This window comes from Saimiri boliviensis, chromosome 9 (assembly GCF_048565385.1).
Source record: "Saimiri boliviensis isolate mSaiBol1 chromosome 9, mSaiBol1.pri, whole genome shotgun sequence".
NCBI classification, from domain to species: Eukaryota; Metazoa; Chordata; class Mammalia; order Primates; family Cebidae; genus Saimiri; species Saimiri boliviensis.
Window position 1 is genome coordinate 8,900,178 of NC_133457.1, and position 24,201 is coordinate 8,924,378.

General features: G+C 40.7%; 1 protein-coding gene across 3 annotated transcripts in view; it reads right to left on the reverse strand.

Annotated features, from left to right (window-relative positions):
• Positions 1-24,201, reverse strand: part of CPNE4 (copine 4) — a 488,529-nt gene that overhangs the window by 158,096 nt on the left and 306,232 nt on the right. For all 3 annotated transcript variants that reach the window (XM_074405452.1, XM_074405453.1, XM_074405454.1), the window contains exon 3: positions 18,553-18,732. In XM_074405452.1, coding sequence (XP_074261553.1) covers positions 18,553-18,732 — 180 coding nt within the window. The remainder of the gene's footprint in view (positions 1-18,552; positions 18,733-24,201) is intronic.

A 24,201-nucleotide genomic window follows, 5' to 3' on the forward strand; every position in this document is an offset into this window, starting at 1 on the left:
AGCCGTTTTGTTGCAAATCCCACTTATCATGTATACTCTATTGCAGCTGTAACAATTGCACCCAGCTCAAAAATGCTTTAGGTCTTGGCAGAAGATGAGAAAGTCAGAGTCACAAGGACTTTGACCCTGGCTTCAGCTGACTTTGGAGGCCAACAAATAGCAAGCTCTGCGTCACATCAAGGTTAAAAGGGGCGCATTTGTCAGAAGTTCCCTAATTTGATTATTTACATCCTATGATGGGGTCACAGCTGCAAACCTTAGTATTCAATAAAAGGGTGAAGTGTAGAGGCAGGAAATAGAAGTTGAAACACTGTTTAGCAAGGTTGGACCAGAGAGACCTTAGTACCATTAGGTCTCTTATCTACATCCACACATAGATCTGGGTTCTCCCCAGTGCTTCTTCTCTAGTAAAGTGGAAAATGGCTTCTAACAGCATGGGTCTTCAATTTTAGAAAAATGCACTGTTTCATTAAGTGAATGGGAACAAAGCCAGGAGAATAAAAAACTGGTCAGTATTTCAACAAGTGTCTATTCAGCCGAACTTTACTCCAAAGTCTTTCAAAACAATCATTTTGGGAACTAGGCAGTCATTTTTCATGAGGCTGCTTTTATTGAAAATATCTTCAGAATTATTTTTTGATATTCTTTAAAACGGTTGCAATAACAAATATTTATTGAATACTTTCTATGTACCAGTTACTGTCCATAGGCTACAATGGTGAATAGAAACAGGTTAAAAACATCTTACAATATAGTGAAATCTCTACTAGCCTTAATTTGATAGCCCCAAAACATGCATTATAGAACTTTTATTCCTTAAAATGTAAATACATATTACATGAAAAAGTGTTTGTGTAAATAAGTTTGGAAATTATAGGATTATACAAAGTTTAACATTTCAACTTCAGGACATCAACAGAGCGTTAGTTGTGACTCCCATGAAATAAGCATTCATTACCCTTGTTTGGCCCTAGATTCTTTGGTACAAGTGTGTCTCTAGTGTTTTGCAAACTACTCACACAATAACTAGGACCAACCAGTACAAAGAACTAAGGTTTCCTGGTGTCTCACTGTAGCAGACAAGAAAAATCTTCCCAGACCTACTCAGGTCTCCCTCTTGAAGAGCTGGTAGGGTTTCCAACACCCAAGTCAGGCATCTCTTTGCCCAAAGGTTTTCTCTAGTATCCATGGTTGCCATCCACAAGCACAGAAAGATGGAAGTGGGGAGCTAGGCATCCCTTGGGAGCAGATCTCGACCAATGACTGATGGCCTTTGGTACATAAATATCTTGACTCCTTTGCCTCAGTCATGAAAGCTGACTCTGGGTGTTTGTTCAGCATGGGGCCTGACTTTTCCCAGTGAAATTAAGCTCCAGTTTCTCCCAGTGGTGATTTGCTAACTAATGCACCCTTTATTTTATTGGTTGTTTTATCTTTGCTCTCTCAATTCTCTGTTTCTGTCCTCCTGTTTCCTTTACCTCACAAATAATCTACTTCCCCTCCAATGCTTGACTGTTTCTGGAGGAACACAACCAAGACACTTATTCTATGACAGATAATATGCAGAACACTGAATACAGTTATCCCATTTCTTGTCATTTAATGATCAAACTCTTGTCTCTAAGCAATTGAGATGAAGGAACCAAGTCTTAGAGAAAAGAAGGAGTTCATCTAAGGTCACTTAGTGTTATGGATGAAATTGTGTACCTACTATTAAAGCTGTAACCCCCAGTGTCACTGTATTTGGAGATAAAACCTTTAAGGATAATTAAGGTCAAATGAGGTCATAACGGTAGGGCCCCAATCTGATAGGACTGGTGTCCTTATAAGAAGAGACACCTGATCATGCACATACACTCACTCACACACATTCTCTGTCTCCCTCCCTCCCCTCCTCCCTTTCCTCCCACTTTTCCCTTCTTCTTCTACTCTTCCTCTTCACTCCCTCTTCTCTCCCTTCAATTGGAAATTTTTATTCATTTTTCAAGATCTACATTAGAAGTTTGGAATCATTGCCGTGGTAGGAGGAAAGTGAAGTCACTTGCAGGACCAAGAAGGACTTTATCCTTGCTACCCACATTGTGTACCACTCCCCCATCTCATCCCCTCCAACAGCAGCAGCAAGGTCAGACAGCTTGTTAGAAATGCAGAATCTCAGCCCAAATCTGCATTTTAAGGAGACCCTCAGGTGCTCTGCAGGCACATTAAACTTGAGAAGCACTGAGCTAGAAAGGGAGAATTGCATGAGAAAAACAGTTTAAATATAATATGCTCAGATTTTTAAAATTTATCTTTGGAAGAGGTTTTAAATTAATCTGTTTTGCTGATTTGGACTTTCATTCATGGGTAAAAGTTGTAGAAACTGAGGAAGGCACAGTACTGAAGCTTTCTTGGCCACTCTGGGGAAAGGAAGGGTGATGTGCACATGTGTTTCTACATTTTATGCAAATTCAGTGCAATCTTCAGCTCCCCAGTGGAGACCTACAAAAGGACCACCCTAGGGAGGATGATTCCGAACAAAAAGAACAATAGGTATTCAATTAGTTTGGGCTTCCTGTCTTAAGCTTTCTATTTCACAGCATTCTAATTATTTCAAGTGTAATTACAGGCTTTTACACTGTCTCTGACTTCATTAGCAAGGGAAGGAATGGAGGGAGGGTTTCAGAGAGAGATTTAAGGACTGCTTGTGTATTAATTATACACCTTTGCCTCATCTCTTGGGTAATGCCTCGTCATCACTACAAATGACCCAGCTCAGTTATTAGTCCTCTGACTAATAACTACCATCTGCCCCTCACTTCACCCCCACTTCCACTTCTCATTTCCCTCCCCCAGCCATAGCAGGTGGCAGTCAGGAAAAAGAGGAAAGGACCACATTCCCTAGCACCTAATGTCCGAGCCAGAGCATTTTGTGGGTTCAAGAGCATATGGTATCTTTTCAATTGCTGCCTTTGGTGGGTTGTGAGTTGTCTTCAGTGAGGCTAGAAACTTGAATATTAGCAGTTCATAAGACAGAAGAAGGTTGAGGAAATTCTTTGACCATTTTTAAAGTGAAAGAAGCTAACTCCCACTTTAAGATACTAGAGTTAGACTAAGTATTTTTGTTATTGCCAGTTAACAGGGAAAAAGACCACAGGCTCAAAAATAACTAAGGTCACACAACTATTAAAGGGTCATAATAAACACTGCTTTGAAATCACTGATTATGTGATAGCTACTGCCGTAAAGTGCCTTGTGTATATTGATTCATTTAATTCTCATGACAACTCTGTGAGGTAAGTATTATAAGCTTACATATGGACGGGAAAATTGAGGTACATAGATTTGTAAAACAAAAAAAAATTCTAAGCCCCCTGACCATCTGAATGGATTACTCCTCTTGGCCAACGGCATTCCAAATTTAACCTAAAACAAAAACGAAAACAAAAACAAAAAACAAGAACAAAAAAAACTAGTTTAGGTTATGATAGGAAGGGGCAGTCAGACATGCCTCATTGTATTTTCCTCCCTTTTGGAATTCAGGCCCAGGTGACCGGCATTAACATCAACACAGACTTAAGACTGATAGAACAGACTCTTTAAGTCTGATATGAAACATTTACAATCTTTTCTTTGAAGACTGCTACCTGAATGCTTCATCTGCATGATAAAACCTTGGTCTCAGCAACCCCTTATCATAACTCAGGCATTCTTTTCTATTGATTCCAAGTCTTTAGACAATAGCTTAACTTTTTCAGCCCATTGCCAACTAGAAAGTTTTGAAACTACCTATGACCTGGGTGCCCCTCATCCCACTTCCAGTAGTCACAGAGCCCCTCCTCCAGGAGCTCTGGCAGGAATTCAGGGGACTAAAACCTACCTGGCTTTCCCATGCACAGGAAGACTACCTTTTCAGACTGAACTGATGTACATCTTTCACGTATTGATTAATGTCTATGTCTCCCTAAAATGTTGTAGTCTGACCACCTTGGGCTAATGTTCTTAGGTTTTCCTGAAGGATGTTTCATGGGCCATTGGTCAGTCATATTTGGCTCAGAATAAATCCCTTCAAATATTTTACAGAGTTCAACTCTTTTCATTGACCAAATATATTCATTTGCTAGGGCCTCCATAACAAATGACCATAAACTTTGTGTTTTAAAACAGCAGAAATGTGCTCCTGGCTCTGGAGAGAAAAAGTTTGAAATCAAGGTATTGGCAGAACCACACTCTCTCCAGAGGCTTTAAGGGAGATTCTGCTTCTTGTCTCTTGTAGCTTCTGGTGGCTGCTATGGCTCCTCAGCCTGTGGATGCCTCACTCTACCTCCTCCTCAGATGGCCCATTTCTCTTCTGTCTTTTCTCTGTGTCACTAGAACTGGGGCCCACCTGGTAATCCAGGATGACCTCTCATCTTGATCCTTTAATTAGATCTGCAAAGGCTCTTTCAAATAAATTCACATTCACAGGATTTAGGACTCAGGGCATGGACATACCTTTTTTGGGGCCACTGTTTAGCCCACTACAAAGAGAGTAAGTAACTTGCTCAAGGTTCCATAGCTAGTGTTTAGCAGAGCTGGGGTTTAAATCCAGACAATCCAGTTCCAGAGCTCATTTCCTTAACTGATAAACTCTCCCGTCTTTGATAAACGACAGAAGCAGGATTTGATCAGGTCCTGAGCTAAATCCTATGAAATACACAAAGTAATTCACACTTACTCTTTATCCTCAAAGAGCTTACCATTGAGGAGAGTTCCCTCTTACTCAAACCACTACGAGGGCCACTGAACCAGCCCCCTAGCTTCATTCTTGCTATATAATGGTAGAGCAAGCATCACACATAAGGCTCCAAATACTTTCCCTGATATGGAACCTTGGCAGGTTAACCTCTCTGAGCCTCGGTTTCTTCATTTGTGAAATAGTAATACTTTTTACTCCACGGGTTTATTGTATATCTAATGAGCATTAACAAAGTCCCGGTATCAGGCATATACAGATGCTTGGGAAATGCTATTTCTGTCTTCTTTTCTCTCCTATTCAATAAATCCCCACATAGAGATAACTATAATCATCTATTGGCTTGAACTGGGGTCCTGGCTATGGAAGAGGTGACAAGGGGTGAATAGTAGAGATATTTGGGACACTGAATTGATGGGCTTTCATGTCCGATTGATGGGCTGTGGGGTAGAGAGTGAGTGAGAGGGATGAGGGAAGGCTCCTAGGCTCTGGGCCTCTGGGTCCTGGGAAGAAAAATAAGCTACTGAGTGAGCAGGACACATTAGAGAATTGGGAAGATGGCAAGGGGTGTGGAGAGGGCAAGAGGAGATGGAGAGCTTGGTTTTGGGCTGCTGAGTTTGAGATGTCTGTGAGTCCTACAAATGGAATTAATATTTAGAGACTGCTGAATACATGAGTCTGGGCTCAAAGAAGAGTCCTGAGCTAAGAGTCTCCAAGTATAGGTAGTAAGTGGAAGAGCAGGAGCTGATGGAGGAATATATAAAGAAAGAAAAGAGTGTGAGAGTGAGGCAGTCTTCCAAGCTGAGAACCATGGTGATGTCTCCTGTCTTCACTGTACCCTCAGCCTCTGGGTAAACATAAACCCTCTAGGGGACCAGCCCCCAAGACCAAGGGGGAGATGAGGGATGACACACTCTCCTCTGTGTCTTCTCTGCTCAGGCTGGAGCTGGCAAAGGCTCTGTGGGGGGACATTCAACTAGGACAGAGGTTCTTTCCTTGTTTTTGCGGTGATAGAAGCTTCAAAGGAAGGGAAGTGAAAAGTTGGAGGTATTACTGAGGATGCAGGAAAAAAGGCACCTTTGTGCACTGAAAGGGGCAGTGTAAATTGCTACAGTTTTTCTTTGAGGATATTTGGCAGTTTATAACAAGGACCTGAAAATGTATCCTCAAATATTACACTGTTACTAATTTATTCCAAAAAATCAGTGTCTGAGGGCATAAAGACACACAAAAACACACATATGTGTGTGAGTGTGTGTGTGTGTGTATATATATATATATATACACACATACATATATATGTCTCTCTGTGTGTGTGTGTGTATATATATATGTGTGTGTGTGTGTGTGTGTGTGTGTGTGTGTATGTGTGTGTGTGTGTGTGTGAGTGATATACTTTTCTGGATGTCTTTGCATGGCTCATGCCCACAATTTTACACTTTACACTTTATTCTAGACTCTGCTTAGAAAGGGCTTCCCTGACATTCCTACCTAAATTGGCACCCTTCTTCCTTCCCACCAGCCTCTATTTCCACCAGCCTCTATTTCCACCAGCCTCTATTTCTTATCCCATGTGTGCTTTCTTTCATGAGAGCATTATTCTCTGTTATTGTATCATGTAGGAATAGGTAAGCTCCATGAGGCAGGGCTTTGCCCTCTTTGTTCACAGCTGAATCTGCAGTGCCTAGAAGAGTATCTGGTACATAGTGAGTGCTAATAAGTGGATGAAAGAATGCATACATATTTATTTGAATAAGTGAATAGATGTATATTAGCTTATTATTATTATTGTTAGCATCAGATAGATGCATTAGTCATTGAATAAATGAATACATATCAGTAATTTTCAGATTGTTATAACCCTTAACTGCCATATATACAATAGATCCATGTCAAGGGAAAGATGAAAAGCTGAGGTCTAACTGCTATACATTTCTTAGACCTTTTGGTCCAAGAGTATTTCGGTGGCATGTCCATTTGCAGATAGATGTTACAGGTCTGCCTGAGCTGGGAAAAAGAGATTTTTTAGATGTAGGAATCAATTTACCAACTTGTGAGGAAGGACACTTTTATCCTTACTCTGTGAGCAGTTCTACAGTAACAGCATTTGGGAAGAATTGCTACTCTACTTTTTCAAATTTGTACAGGGTTGTGGAAATTGACAGCAGTTTAGTAGGCAAGGTGGTATAAAAAGGCAGGTGATGAAATCAGAACAACTTAGGTCTGAAATTTCGCTCTGCAACTTAATGTCAGTGTATTATTTGGTGAGCTAATTGAGTTCCTAGAGGCGAATTCATAATTTATCAAGTGGGTTTGACTGGCCCCACATAACACAATACATGAGATATAACAAGATCCCTTGAAAATCAGTTTCTTCCCTTTTGACAACTGAGGAGGAAGTCAGAGGAAAGACCTGGGGGATTCTTCAAGGGATACCAATGTTTTTTTTCATTACGTTTATAAAATAAAAGCTCAGAGGTAATGTAGCTTTAGGGGTAAGGGAAATGTAGTTTAGTACTCTGACTGAATCCAAATGTCGGGTGCTTTGCCACTTAAGGAGGCATGTAATCTTGGCCTAGTGATGATAATAATGATGATGATAGTGTTGACAGCACCAAGCTCAGAATGCCTGCCATGTGATCAGCTCTTAGTAAATATTAGCTATGAAAATGATTTATTATCATCAAATGGTCATAAAATATACTATCCAAATTAGGACACTTTTGAAAGTGAAAAGGGAGAGTGTTAATAATTAAGCCATGATAGTTAAGTGTAAACCAGAGTGGCAGGGGCAGACTGAGACATAAGTCACCCTATCATTCTCACAATACCTGATATGTAAAAGCGAATTCCCCCTTAAAAAGTATTTAAGCAGGGCCGAGTGCAGTGGCTCACGCCTGTAATCCTAGAACTTTGGGAGCCCAAGGCGCGTGGATCACAAGGTCAAGAGAGCAAGACCATCCTGGCCAACATGATGAAAGCCTGTCTCTACTAAAAATACAAAAATTAGCTGGGCATGGTGGTGCATGCCTGTAATCCCAGTTACTTGGGAGGCTGAGGCAGGAGAAACACTTGAACCCAGGAGGCGGGTTATAGTGAGCCAAGATCACGTGACTGACTGGACCCCAGCCTGGCAACAGAGCAAGACTCTGTTTTTTTAAAAAAAACAAAACCCCAAAACAAAACAAAAAACCAGAGTATTTAAGCATTGTTCAGGAGCACCAGAGAGCAATAACCCTACTGACTAAACTAAGCACTGCTTTTGTCTTCTCAATTTTAAACTTTTCTGATTCAGTCTTGCTGGCTGGTGCCCTCTCAGCACCTTTACTGTAATACCAGCTTTCCTGGTTTGAATCTCACTGGGAAGAGAGAAATTTGGGGGACATGTGTTCCTTTGTTCCTGACAACTAGCTTGAAAACATGCGCTGGCCTGAGCCTCTTGATGAGCAGATGCTGAGGAAGAGTGAGGGAAGCACAAGTAATCAGCCCACCTGGGCCTTACCTGGAGCTCAGGCCCAGGAGCATGCACCTCTGCTGACCTGTGCTCACGTGGGAAGAGCCCTGAACGGCTCGTGTTCCAGGCAAAACAAAGCTAATTAATTCATACCTGGCCTCATTTTGTCCTTCAATCTGAAACCCAGTCTCGTGGGAATGCTTTTGCAAACCAAACAGTTATTGTTTTCCTCCCCCTCAACTTTATTAGGTTAATTTAAAACTATTCTCTTTCCCAAATAAAGTTTGAAATAAAGAATCTAGACTTTACAGAAATCTCAGAGCCTCGTTTTCAGTTCCAGTGATATTCCTTAACTTATCTTTTAAAACTATCTTTGAAATTAAATAGAGTTGTCTTCCTGGGGGCTACCAGGTAGGTAGAATGACACCATCTATGACTGAATGACATCTGTGACTTTGCATGAGGCAAATATCTCATGTTGAGATGAGATGAGATGAGATGAGATGAGATGAGATGAGATGAGATGAGATGAGATGAGATGAGATGAGAAAGGGTAGTGAAAGGAGGAGAGATGCAGGGAGAGATGCTGAATTGCAAAAACAAAAAAAAGGAAAGAGATGAATGAGAATCATTGACTATTAGAACTGGAAGGAACTTTAGAGATGAATCAATGCAAAACCATTTTTCTATAGATGTGGTCACTACAACAAAGAAAAGTTAAGCAAACTGCCCAAGGCCATATAGAGAGTTGATGGCAGATCAAGACATAGGACACATGCCTCCAGTGCAGGACACTAAAGAAGATTTAAAAGCATAAAAGGAAGTCTCTAGAGAAAGCAGAGGGATGTTTCTAGGATCCAAAGTTATGATTCCTTGCCTGTTCAGAAGTTAGAAGAAAAGAGCAAGAATTAATTATATTCTCTCTGTAGAACTGGGGCCTTTCTCACCCACAAGCACCCTACTTCAGTCCCAGCTGCCTATAAGCAGAACAGACAGCAGTAAAAAAAACAGCACTGCTTCCCGGGGTTTCTTAGCTAGTCCATGGGAGCTGAAGTGATGTGATTACTTATGACATCATTCATCACTCACTTGGCTTCCGCTTGCAGTAATTCTGCAAAGTAAGGGCAAGCTTTTCATGTGAGAAGCAGGAGAATGACTTGCCTGCTGTAATGTGTAAATTTGACCTCCCCGGGTCATCAGTTTTATACCAGGAGGACATTAGATGTTATGCAACAAAATGCTAACCTGTGGAATCTTGCTGTAGGCATTACACTGAGTTTGGATAGCACCCTCGGCATGATAATAACAGCCAGCGTTCAGTCATCAGGCTCATCCCAACACTAAACCTAATAACCCATTGATCAACAGCTTGTGGTTCGCCCACTCTTTCAGGGACCACTGTCGTGACATAATCATAACATTCACTTATGTCAGGAAGGAAACCAACGGTTAATAGGTCCATTTAACTGCATTTAATGAATAGGAGAAAAAACTTCGGTGCTCAAAATCTTTACCAAGAGCATAAACTGCAAGCTGTATGCCTTTTTAGTACTGTAAATTTTATAAAGCTTTTTTTTTCTGGTCACCAGATGTTTTCTGTGTCCTATTTAATTTCTCTAGATAATTACCCAAAACATTGGTTCCTTTCTTATTGAAACTAGTGACATAGTGTCCAAGACTCATTAGCATCCTCTTACAGGAGACATTGAGGCAGGGCTTCTCAAAGTGTGATGGCTGGACCTGCAGAATAAGCATCACCTGGGAACTTAGAAAATGCAGATTACTGAATCTCTCACTAGATCTTTTGAATCGTAACTTTTGGGGTGAGACCTAGAAAGGTGTATCTTAATACATCTCCAGGCGATTCTGCCACATGCTCAAGTTTTGGAACCACTGCCCTGAGGGAAGATGGTATATACTTTCTCATGAATAAGGATCAGAGGACTCCTGACAGCCTAAGACTTTTTCAAGGTGTCACAAATTTCCCTGCCTCACTTATGATGACAGAAAGCAGGAAGTTCTTGGATTCACCAGATGTCCTCTAAACTTTTTGGGAAGAAATATACTGAAGAACAGCCACACAACAATGAGGAGAAAATGACTTCACACAGTTGTAACTGTCCTCCAAGCCACTGAGAAGAGAAAATACCTACCAGAAAAGCAATGATGAAACCCACACGCAACCACTAAATTTTGACAAGGGATCTTTCATCATGGTTGAAGGTGAAAGGAAGGCCAGAGCAATGTACCTTTTGGGTGCTGAATTTATAAGATTCTGGTTTTGGGGGGTTGATGCATTGACATTTTTTAAGAAGCCATATCATATTTAAAGTAAATTCAGTAGACAAATCCAGAGGGAAGATGACCAAGCTTATTTTTCTGCAAAGGGATTCCTAGTCTGTCTCTAACAACTCTGTGTAAGACAAATAAAAAGAAACAAGACACTAAAAGCAAGCCAGGTCAGCTCCAACTTGGCTTTGCATTCATAGATGCTACTTGATCATTTAGACTAGTTAGTGGCAAGCTATAAGAACAGATGGAAAAGATCATAAAAAGCTTCGGAGCTAAGGAGATTGACACCTTGTTGTGTGACCTTGGATAAATTACCTAGCTTTACTCAGTCTCAGTTTCCTCAGCTGTAACATGGTAATAATGGTAGTACCTACCTCCCAGAGATGCGCTGATTAAATTAAGTGCAATATAGCAACCACCTCACCCGGGCCTACTAAATAAAAGTGCCTGGAGTTAAAACAATTTTTAAAAAATTATTTTTCTTATTTATGACTCAGTTTCACTGTTTTTGGTGTATGAAATGGGAAAACATGAGAATGAATGAATGAGTTAATAAGCAGTGAAAGAGAAAATAAAGGCATCACATAAAAGAAGGTCAGCTTGCCATTCTGGGCAGTGAAAGATCACATCTCTCTTTAGCATACCGGCTATTGGATGGAGCAGAAGAGGCGCTTAGCTCTTTGATCTCTTTTGGGCAACAGAAATCAAAGGAAGGTCTCCAAACGTACCCAGAAGAAAGCAGGTTCTGAGCACCCTATGTCCTCGTGACGCATCCCCCTCATCCATCTGTCAAGATTGGTCAATTCTGCCTTGAGTTTCCCCGAGGACCTGAGCCTTCGTTTGCTTTATTTGGCATTTTTGCTCAGCGTGAAGTCACTTGCTGTGCTTGTACTCAACTTCATGACCAATGCCAGTTTCTAGCATGCTTGCAGCTGCTATTTTCCTTTCCTAAAGGCCAGGAGTCCTGCTGTTTCACAAAGCAGAGTGAGAATGTGGCAAACTCAGCCAGACAGAGGGAGTAGTACAGAAGCCTTCAGGACGCAGACTCTGAATGTGTAACTTCCTGCATGGCTTTGGAGAAGTCACTTTATCTCTCCTTTAGGGCCTTCACTGTGGCAATCCCTGTCTTGCCACTATTAAGGCCCAAATTATAGTATTGTCCAAATTACTTAAATTAGAGACCTAATCTAAAACAATTTTTACTTAAAAATAGTATCAGAATAAATACACATGCCTGTGTTCACACACACAATATTTAAAATTCTTCAACTAAGTGAAATATTTGACAAACCTGAGGCAATGTATGTTCAGTTGGACTATTATAATTGCCCAGGACTTAGGTGCTCTCTCACAATGTTTATACCTTTTATGTTTCCCCATTTGTTCTGAAAACAATGTTGGTCTCTATAAGCATTGCCTTTTCCCACCATTTCCTAGATTCTTGCCACGTTAATAACAGCTTCCCCATCCCGAGTACTTCCTCCATACCAGGGACTCTGTTAAGCACTTTATGACTTTATGTGCATTTGTGCATTATTCCTTTTTTTTGACTTTGAGACAGAGTCTTGCTCTGTTGCCAGGCTGGAGTACAATGAGGTGATCTTGGCTCACTGCAACCTCAGCCTTCCGGATTCAAGCGATTCTCCTGCCTCAGCCTCCCGAGTAGCTGGAACTACAGGTGTGTGCCACCACGCCCAGCTAATTTTTGTATTTTTAGTAGAAACAGATTTTCACCATGTTGGCCAGGATGGTCTCCTTCTCTTGACCTCATGATCTGCCTGCCCTAGCCTCCCAAAGTGCTGGGATTACAGGCGTGGGCCACCGTGCCCAGCCTATGTGCATTATTTTACTTGATCCTGTAATATTTCTTGAAGTCAGCACTATGATTATTTTCATTTTTCAAATGAAGAAACTGAGGCTTAAGTGGCTGCAGTAATTTTCCTCTCGACAAACAAGTTGAGAGCAGCTGAGCTGGGATTTGACCCCAGACCATCAGGCCACATACTATGTGCTCATGAGCACTGTGAAACAGTGCCTCAGACTCTGACCCTGCCCTGTCTGAGGGTGGCTAACATTTGCATCTAGCCGTTCCCTGCCTATCTAAGCAGAACACAGGAAAAGGAATCTTCTTTTTACTCTGGAGTTTTAAGGAAGGAAAATGCTGATAATTTTTTCTGTTTGCTTGATCATACTGGAGAGGAGCAATTTAGAGGAAAGAGCAAAGCTCTCATTCACACCAAAGTGTCACAACCTATGAAACCATGAAGGGTAAAGGAGTTCTGCCCATCCTTCACAAAGCTCTTAGTACAGATGCATTTGTCTGGCCAATTACTCCACATGTAAAAAACACTCAACGGAGATTTTTTTTTAAAGACGTCAGGTTCATACTTTCATCTGAAAGATAATGGAAAGAGATGTCCTTACATATGCCTTGATGTTTTTAATCCTTTATTATTTGTTTATTTGGCATGTTCAAATTATTTATATGGCATGTTCAAAAAATTTCCTCTCAAAAATAAAGATAAAACAGCCTCTTTGAAGAATCTCATCTAGTCTAACATTAGCAGCTATCACCTACAGGAATTAAGCTCCCAAATCTATATCGTCTATTCTATATCCACGTCAGCTGTCAACTGTCAAGCTCCTCTGAGTTCTCCACAGACATCTGCACTTAACAGGTCAGAATCACATTACATTCCTCACCCCACTCCTGGGCATGATTGATTTCCTCTTAAATACAGCCAAATCACTCTCCCAGTTACCTAAGTCAGACACCTGCAAAGTCTTCCTCCCTCACCTCATCCCCAAGGCTCGTTGATTCTGCTCTTTAACAGGCTCTCTTCTGGGCCCCTTTTTTTAGTTTCCATAACTACTGCCATCTGCATTTCCTTCCTGTGATTGCACTAGTATCCTAATCGGTTTCCCTGCCATCCACCCTTTATGGAATGCCAAAGTGAGTTTTTTTTTTAAATGGAGTATCGCACTGTCACCCGGGCTAGAGTGCAGTAGCGCAATCTCAGCTCACTGCAACCTCCGCCTCCTGGGTTCTAGCAATTCCCCTGCCTCAGCTTCCCAAGTAGCTGGGATTACAGATGCCTGCCACCATGCCGAGCTAATTTTTTGTATTTTTAGTAGAGACAGCGTTTCACTGTGTTGGCCAGGCTGCTCTCAAACTCTTGACCTCATGATCCGCCCACCTCGACCTCCTAAAAAGCTGGGATTACAGGCATGAGCCACCACGCCCAGCCGAAGTGATCTTTCTAATACACACATCCAATCTTGTCCTTCCCCCAGTTACTAGGACCTTATGCATCAAGTCCAGGCTCTCCAGAGTTTAGAGAAAAGCACTTAAAACCATCAGGACCAGGCTGTTTCTTTTCTGTCTGGCATCCTCTACCCTTTTCACATCCTCACTTGACTGCCCAGCCATGCTGAGTCACTTAAGAGTTCTCTGCCACTCCCTTCATGCTGCTGTGTCTTTGCATGTACCAGTCATTTTGTCCCAAGAGTCCTTATTTCTTTTCTCTGTTGGTGAATTCCTATTATCCTTAGGGATTCAGGTACAGAGTCACCTTTCTTGTGAGATTCCCTTGCTTTGCTTTAGGTAGAGGTCTTTTCCCCTACAGCTTCTGGACCATATTTCTATTGTAGTGCTTAGTAATATGTATTCTGATTATTTATTTACCAGTCTGTGTCTCTCAGATAATTATAAGCTTTTCTGAGGCAGGCAGGGCTTCTGTTTTTCTTTTTCATCTCTGTGTCTCCAGCACCTAGCACAAATAAACTCAGCATATCCAGGGTACTTGCTAAATTCTTGTTATGAAAGCTTGGCATGCAATTGCTACGTCATTAAAATAAGAAATAAATGAATGTCTGAAACTTACAGTGTTAAAAAAGTCACCATGACTTTCCTTCAACCAATCACTGTGGCCAAATACAATACTCTGATTCATTTAAGCCAATTAGTGCCCATCCCACAAGTGTGGGAAAGGCTAACCCCACCAATCACATGACTGACAATATAAGATGGTGGGTGCCAATGAACATGCAAGATATCCAGAGAGGCCAGTATGCCACCTGAAAGTGGATCAGCACAACCTGGGAAACATGGTTTAGAGCCACACTGAACAAGTCACTTGTGCTCATTTGCTTCATCTAGGCCACGATCTCAAAGGAGTTCTCAGAACAGGTAGCCTCCTCTCATTATCCTTCCCTAGGCCATGACAGAAGCAAGCTCTGGATTAAGAATCTAAGGCTGCTGACTTCTGCTTTGGGCTCTGTCAAGACATTAAATCTTTCTGATCTTCAGTTTGCTCAACTATAAAATGTACATAATGACTCCCGTCCTTCCTACACTGTCAAGAGGGTCAAATGAAATAATCAGTAAGTAAGTTCTTTCAAAAGTATCAAAAACATCTTGAAAGGACTATTTGTAACCACATTCTCAGTGCTCACTTCTACACAGTCCTTCTTTTGAGAGATTAAGAAAATTAATCCAACACAACCCCCTGGTTTCCCTTTGTTTACCCCACTCCAGCCAGCCTTATCTTCTTTTTAGTTCCTCATATGTGCTATATCAATCCTGATTCTTTTAGTTCAAGGAATAAAAATTCCCATCCCAAAGAGCTTCAATGACAGGACATTTTATTCTCCCATAATAAGGCATCCATAGATAGAATGGGTCCCAGGTAAAGAATGTCAGCCCAAGCCTTCACCTCTTTTGGCTCTGACCTCCCCTAAGGGTCGCTCTCATCCTCAGCCTTGCTGCAAGATGGCTGTTGTGATTCCAGGAATCCCAGGAAAAGCGGAACTGTTTCTTCATGTGTGTCTTTTATTTTAGGCTAGGAAATCTTTCCAAGAAAAATCCACAGGTCTTACTGGACACATGCCTACCTCTAAACGAAGCTCTTGCAAGTGGGGGATGAGATTCATGTGATTAGCTGAGATTACTCAGGATTCACTCTTAAGCTAGGGATAGGGCTCTTTTCTACATGGCTACATGGTATAAAATGATCAGAAAGTGATCGGGGTCAACAGCTAAAAGAGTGGGTGATGCCGGGCGCGGTGGCTCAAGCCTGTAATCCCAGCACTTTGGGAAGCTGAGGCGGGTGGATCACGAGGTCAAGAGATCGAGACCATCCTGGTCAACATGGTGAAACCCCGTCTCTACTAAAGATACAAAAAAATTAGCTGGGCATGGTGACAGGTGCCTGTAATCCCAGCTACTCAGGAGGCTGAGGCAGGAGAATTGCTTGAACCCAAGAGGCGGAGGTTGCGGTGAGCCGAGATCGCGCCATTGCACTCCAGCCTGGGTAACAAGAGCGAAACTCCGTCTCAAAAAAAAAAAAAAAAAAAAAAAAGAGTGGGTGATTGGGTATTAAATAGGCACCCTGCTCATATTCCCAGGCCCTGTGATTTGAGTGCCTATCACTGACTTTGACCACCTGCATCTGTATTTCTTTGCTTGTGAGCTCTTTGTGATATTTGGAATTTGCTACCTGCACAGTAGGCCAGAAATGTCAGAGGATTAATGTTCATTCCCACCTTAGGAATGGTTCTTAATGACTGATGTGCGTATATATACACAGGGTGTATAAATGTCCCAATTCCCTCATCCCTAGGATGAAATATCCCTAATGTTTGCATTACACTGCTCTCAGAATTTCCCCAGCAGAATTAAGCTCCAGGTACCTACGGTGTAGCTACCGGGCCACTTTCCTTTGTAGACTCCTTCTTCTGTCTCACTTTTCCTCTCCACTATGGTGTTTCCTTCACCTCCTTTGACTTCCTACCTCAGAGTTGGCTTCTTGGAAAAACTAAATGTAGATACTCTGCACCATAAGCCAAACTCCTTCCTGAATGCAGAGGCTTTGTGTATAATGTTCCCATCTGCTTAGAACGTGTTTCCTCTTTCTTCTCACCTAAGGCACTCTCATTCTCCCTTCGAGTCAGTGTAAATGTCACTTCTCTTAGAAAGCCTTCTTTGATCCCTCTCCGCCTGATGGCAGTCTCCCAATGCTTGCTCTCTTATTCTGTACTTCTCTGTAACACAGCTTATGATGGTTGCCATTTAACTAATTGTTGTGTAATTATTTTCATTCCATCTTTATCCCCAACTAAACTGCTGTTTGAAGGCAGGGACTATGTTTTTGGCTAACCATGGTGGGCACTGGCACCTAGCACAATGCCTGTCTTACTTGCAAGGTAGAGGGTTAAGGACTTACTGGCTTTTAAAAGATGAGCATTATGAGAGACTAAAGATGTAGGTTTGAGGGTCATTCAAATAGACAAAATTATCAAAGCTTTGGACCACAAAAAAAAAAAGACCTTTTGTCCATATGGATGCCCACATGGATCTACCTTTATTTCTTGTGACAAAATATAACATTTATACACAGGAGGGATGCCCATTGTTTAAGGGAGAATCTTCACATGGCTCACGTATCTACAAAATATGCCATTTTAATCTATTTTAAATAGAAACCGGATTTTGTCTCAAAACCACAGTGTATTCATTCATTTAATACCTACTTACTGGACAGTGTACCTGGTAAGATCCTAGAACTATCTGCCATCAACTCTTCAAAAGTCATTAGAGAACATACATTAACGGAATATTTCAGATTCTCTCTCTGCCTTCCCTCAACTGTATTTCAATATTGGGCTTTTGACTTTCATTAAAGGAATACGAAAATTTATCACTATATTTGCTGGAAAAGGGTAACTGAGGACACTGTCTATTTTGTCTCTTAGTGCTCACTGGGAGAAATTTATTTTGGTGATAAGAGGCATGAAACAAGGTAAGCACAATGCTTGCCATCTCTTTGTCAGGTAGACTCTTCCTGACAAATCCTTAAACTGACCCTTACCTTGACAGGAGGTGAACCTAGGTTTTGTGAGTCTTAGACATACAATTTGAAATCTCTCTTTGAGAAAAAAGTAAAAAATAAAAATGTGACACAGAGCCTCGGAGGGGGCCCACATGAGAGACAGGATCTGAAGTTTAAGCTTCATCATGAGCACCTGACCTTGATTCAGTCAGGGAAAGTGGTCTCTTCCAGCTCCATACCCCTCCACATTTGTTCTGACCCTATGAGTTGCTCATATTGCTTTCTTACCTGAAAGGTCCCCCTCCTCTTTCTTCTGGAATCCCTAGACCATGTGTTTTTCAGAGTTTGGTCCCACAATGCCTTCTTTGACTCTACCCAGTAGAAAAAAGCTCTCTCTTCCTTGAAGGCCCACGACCTTATATAGAGAGCCCAGGGTATTTTGTAACGAATTGCTCTATTTGAAGTGCATATTACTATGCCTTCTCCAGTAAGAGTATCCATATCCACTATCTTGGCACAGGGACTGTTTTTTTTTTTTTTTTTTTTTTTCCCATTTAGACTCACCACATTTCTGGGTACAAGAGAAAGGGAAGGAAAAATGGAAAGGTGTTAGAGAAGCAAAATGATGAAGTTTAGAGTCAGGAAGGCCTAGTAGGGTCCTAACACTGCCACTTATTAGGGTGGAGTCTTCATCAAACCACTTAACCTCTCTGAGTCTCAGTTTTCCCAGTGATAAAATAGATATCAGAGTGATCCTTATTTCACATTATTACTGGGAGAGCGAAAAGCTTTTATTCATTCACTGAGTATCTATTTGGCCCCTGCCTTGGGCTATTTTTGGTATGAGAGATGTGAAGTAAATGTGAAGGAGAAATACTTTTTGCATGGGGGTTCTCACAGCTGAGTTGGAGATGGAAATTTATAATGGAACAGAATCAGGCTATGGCAAACACAGGAACAGAGCATAGAGCCAGACACATACGTGTTCAATAACAGCTGCTGAATAAATGACTGACACGGTAGGGGAATTCAGAAGAGAACATTACGAACTTTTCAAGGTAAGAAATTGTACAGACTTGTAGAATCATCTCTACATAAACGTAACGGATATGACACCAGCTGGGAAGTCGTAAAATGCTACATGTTAAAGAAAATACAATCAATAGGAAAAAGCGAGAATTAGATGAGGGGAGAGAGGGCAAAGGGGAAGGAAGAAAGGCCCTAAGGTGCCAAGGAAAAGGAAGGGATGTCTGTTGACCCACCTGGCCAAGAGTGCACTCCATGCCACCAAGGAAGTCGGCCTCCTTCAGCCCATTGTGGTTGCTGCTGATGTCATGGACTTCAAACCGCAGGCGCTGAACCTCCTCAAAGTAAAAGTCCACAGTAAACAGTTTCGAGTACACTGGGTTTATGCAGGTGCGAATCACCTCAGTCCTGTCAACCTGCAAGGAGAGAGAAAGAGATTAGAACTTTTTAAAATTATTACCCTTCAAGCAAATTCACCTCAGGCCACTTCACTTCTTCCCAACCATAAATGTTCCCCACCAAGTCATCGGGTAGGCAGTCTGAAAGTACAAAGTACAAGCAATACCTTCAGAGAATGAGTTGAGTTTTAGGGAAGAAAATAATATTAGACATGTAAATAACTTGAAGATTTAGAGCTCATTGTATGAGTTTGCATTATACAAAATTGCATCATTATATCATTGTGTCATGTTGTTGATGAGAAAATTGAGGTCCAGGGAATTGAAATGAGTGGGTGAACATTATGCACAGTAAAAAAATTTTGAGTATGCTGGGTTTATGCAAGTACATAAATGATTGATTGATGCATTTCATGATTGATTCAACCTTGCCCTGCCTAATGTGCCTGAGGTCACATCTAGGCTCAGGAGGAAAGAAATCTGTAATTGATTAGTGAAGTCTGATGGGCATAGTAATGGAGAAACTGCTATGTAGGTGTCTCATTTTAGGCAACTCTACTCTTAAGTTTCCTCACCCATGATTTCCAGCATAATGAAGTAGAAAAACCGTGAGAATAGATAAGATGGTAACTTCCTTTCATCTCAAGTATGCCCTTTATTAAGTGTATTATGTTCACCCGTTCATTTTAATTCCCTGGGCCTCAGTTTTCCTATCAACAAAATGAAAGATTAGAGAAGAAAAGGTTCCTTTCTGCGCTAACATTCCATGAGCTATGATTTCCTTTGTCTTCTGTGATAATAGTTTTTCAGTTATCCCCCTCTCAGATATTTATACATCTCTGACATTTTCTATACTATTCTGTGACATGTGAAGCTGATGTCATATATTGATTTTCCTGGCACCCTTACGCTTTGGGTTCTGGTTGGGGTCAGCCAAATGGAGGACTTGGCAGGAAATCAGAGAATGGGTGAACAGAGAGGTGCAGGCACGTCTCTACACACACATATTGTGCTAGCAGACTTCCTTCTGCACAGGGAGCTTTTGCTGGGATTTGGTAACATAGTCTGTCTCTCTTGACCCTGCACATTGAGGGGTAGTAATAGCTTCCTGTTGTTGCTATCTCTGATGTCCCGGATGCCTCACTTTCTTTGTTGGCTCTTTTAACCCTGCCCATTTCCCTGTAAAGAGTTTAGCCCTTTAGGTTAAACTGTCTGGGTATACCATCTGTTTTCTGCTAGGATCCTTATCACCAAGCTTCTTTTCCTATATACTTGTCACAAGCAAAAATATACAAAACCATTTATATTCTCTGCAGCCTTTCAAGACTAAGTTATAGCTAACCCAAGATTCTACAGCTTCTCTGTACTGGAGATACTCATCCTTCCTATTTTACAAATCAACTGGAGCCTCTATGTACTGTCAGCTTTCAAATAGAAACATGGTTTATTGGATGCTTTCTGATATTTGTTAGCACAAACTATGAAAAACATTTACTTCACTTTCATATGAGTAAAGGAAAACAGTCTCTTAATAAAGGGAGAGCGATTCTTAACCATATTATGCATGTCTATGTTGCCTAGCAAAGAAAATCTGACGTTTGTTCTAGCCACCTGACATTCTTCATTTCAGTGCTTTGTCTCCAGCCCTAGCCCTTCCTATGCAGGGACATATGTGAGAGAAAACTGTCCTTTAAGGAACACTGCCTGCCATTACTGGTTGGATGGAAAATCTGGGTTGGAAGGAGAAGAGTGTCATTCTGATTATGTCCCCATCCAATAAATAGGTATACAGAAAACCAATCTCCAGCCCATTGCTGATTAAAATTTCACAAGTTATTGTTCAGACCAATGGTTATCTGACTGTTCCAGCTTCACAAGGAAGACCCAGCTTCTGTTTAAGCTAAATTTTATATTCTTATGCAATGTTTATTCAGAGGATGATGAGACTGATTATGCTACTGGCTGATTGTGCAGGTACAAGAATTTTCTATATCAGTATAATTTGTTTCTATTGTTCAGGGATAATAGTTTTGAATAACAGAAATTCAAGATTACAAACTGGCAGTTTGCAAGCGTAAGCTGACTTGAAGGGATTTTATTTGTCCTACTCAAAGTATTTTTCCCTGCATTTTCCCACTTAATAAGGTGGCTGCTTTTATTACCCTTCTTTTAGAAAACAATTGGAATATCTGGCAACCTTGGGCCACATTTCTTCGTGGCAATAATCGAAGACTGTCCCATCCAGACAAAGCATTTACTCTTCACTTCTCACAGCCACTTCCAGGCCCTTCTCCCTCATTGAACTTCTCTGCCTGGCCCCCAGAGGCATTTTTGCAACATCTGGTCCAAATTCATGGAATAATGAACCATATGATAAGAGGTTTAATTATATTCATGCTGTATCTTTTGATAGAGGATTTGGAAATAACCCCCAAGAAGTATGTTGTGGGTGAATTTGATATCCTCAAGACACAGAAAGGGTACCTTCTCTCCTTGTTGGAAGAGAGTGCTGAGTAGGTTTAGATGATAGAAGACAGGTGATGGAAACTCTAGTCTTTGTTATTCTCCTTTCACCGCCCCAAAGGGCACAAGTAAGTGATGTGCACCAAATATGGTATTTTTCTTCTCACTTCTTGATTTTCCAATGGCATTCTCTTATAGATATAAAGTTCATGTTGGCATTAATCCACACACCTCAGACACACTATACAAGGTAAGCTGCCAGCACTGAGTGACTTGGTTTTTTTGAAAGAAATGATAAGATGCAAAGACATTAAGTGATAAACATTTGCATTAACAAGACAGATAATTTCCAAGGATAATCAGAAAGCCAGTAAGAATCCTGAATATAACTGCTCAGGAAAATGATGATAAGGGAAGTGCTTGCAATAATAAATGCATATTCGAAAGATGTTTTAGAATATTTTGCATTTCCAGTTATTACGGAAGATGCATTATTTTTTCTGGTGGCTAAATCCAGGTTTCACATGAGCAAGAAAGAGGGCCTAGGATTGTTTGTTTCTCATTGAGAGGCATTAGGGTCATGGAAGTTGTTTCCAAAAGATCATTTGATTACTGGTAGAATGATCAGCTGGATTCTAATCAACTGGGAGAACTTTCTTTAAAATTCAGATTCCTCTTTCCTAACCCCAGGTGATTCTGATTTTGTGACTATAGGGTAGGACCCAGATATTTCTACTTTTAAAAAAATGTTGTAGAGAATTTCCATCTAGGGGAAATGAGGAGATGTAGGGTGTAGCTTGTGCTCTTGTGTGAGGTCAAGTTTTATTTTAATCTTGCTTACCCTCTTTTATCCAGTCTGCAAAATGTGAATGCTTATCTTATCTCTTCCCCAGTTGTAATGACTGATATATTCACATTGCTTTGTAGTTTACAGAACATGCTCAAATCCATTTTTAAAATTTGATTCTTAGAGCAAACATGTGATGTAGATATAAACTATTTTACAAATGAGAAAAGTCAAAGTTAAATATCAGCACAAGGTACTGAACGTCAGAGTGGGCACTTGAACTCATGCCTTCTGACCTAAAAGTCTGGACTGCTTTCCTCAATTCATGAGCATCCTTAGAAGGAAAGGAAAAAGGCAGCTGGATTATGGTGTGATGATGAGAGTCAATCATTGAATATTGCTACTGATGAGAAGCTTTTAAAAAATATCATCTAAAACATTTTCGGCCTATCAATAAAGTCAGTAACAACTAACATTTTTTAAAGGCCTGCTGTATCGGGGGCTCATTTTAAAAAACAGAACTATTGAGGCACAATTGGCATATGATAAACCACATCTATTTAAAGTATGTAATTCAATATGTTCTGATGTGTATATTTGTGAAAACACCACCACAATCAAGAGAGTGAGCCTATCTATGCACCCAAACTTTCCTCACACCCCTATGTTACCTTATCATCTCAACCTTCCCTCCTTCCATTCCCAATAAACTACTGATCACCTTTCTGAGACTACAGTCTAGTTTGTATTCTTCATAATACTATATAAATGTATATTATACAATCTATGGTCTTGTCTTTATTCTTTCATGTAATATAACTATTTTCAGATTTATTCATGTAGTTGTATCAGTGGTTTATCCTTTTATTGCCCCCAGCCAATTGCTGATGGACATTTGAATTGTTTACAGTTTTTGCCTATTATAAAACTGCATAATATATTCAGGTACAAGCCCTTGTATGGGAATGTATTTCCTCTTCTTTGGGGTAAATACATAGCAGTGAAAGAGAATTCTGTTTAACTTTTTAAGTTCTAGTAGGTATGGTCTCTCATTGTGGTTTTAATTTTCATTTTCCTAAAGCTAATGATGCTGAGGCTCTTTTTGTACGCTTACTTGCCACCTGTGCATCTTCTTTGATGAAGTAGCTTTTCAAATCTTTTGACAAGCACTCTCTTTTCATTCTTATGATAACACTATGAGGTAGGTACTGTTATTATTCCCTCTTACTGGGAGATACAGAGACCCCCATAACTTTTCCAATTTTACACAACTTGCAGGGAGCAGAGGTGGTAAGTGAACCTACGTCGTTAAGCTCCAGAGTCTGTGTGTTTTACCTCTATGCTACATAGTTATGTAAATTTGAAGCATTTTTTTCATAAATCCTGTTGCTGAAAGTAATGCATCAGCCAGACAACGAACATAAAATGTGGAACCAACAGGGAAGACTGCAGTTGTGTCTCTGGAGATCTGGTTTATGCACTGAACATATTCAAGATACAGTGGGGCCCCTGAATACTGTCCATAGAAATTGGATTGTGTGGGAGACAAGGTCAATTGTCATCAACAAACAATTCAAGACTATTTGTGCAATGGCCATCTATTCTCTGGGACTTCCAAGGGCTGGAACTGCCACAGGCAAAGTTGCAGGAGAGGTGAGAGCTAAATCTTGTGACACTACCAGTGGCAAGGAGGTGAAGGCAGGAGCCTAAATTATTGCCAGTCACTGAATGCTCTAAGGTTTCCTGGAGAAATCCAGGCTCTTATTATCCCATGGGTAATAGGTCTTGGTAAAGAATACATCATAGGCCAGAAAGAGACAAGAGGGCCTCAGGGCAGGCTTATAATTAGGTATTCCTTCAAACTGATATTCTTTAAATATTTTCTCTAATATTTTAAACTAATTTTCTCTGAATAAAGAATGGCTAATTTTCTTTACGTTTAAAAACAAAGAATTTATTACAGGCAATTTTTCAAACCATATAATTTCTAAGGAAACATATTAAACCACATGAAAGTTAGATAATAAAATGAATCACCAAGCCACCAGAAAGAGCATTATTCAATTTCAGGATTTCAGTTGCTTGTGACTGCTGATTTCAAGTGACTGGCCTCTGAGTTAGTGGCTTGCCCTGTAGCTATGACAAACAAGCTGTGGGTCTCAAAATCACTCAACAGAGACAGGCTGGTGCTGATGAGACACGGTTTTAATTTTCAATTTAAATGGCTTTTCTACTTT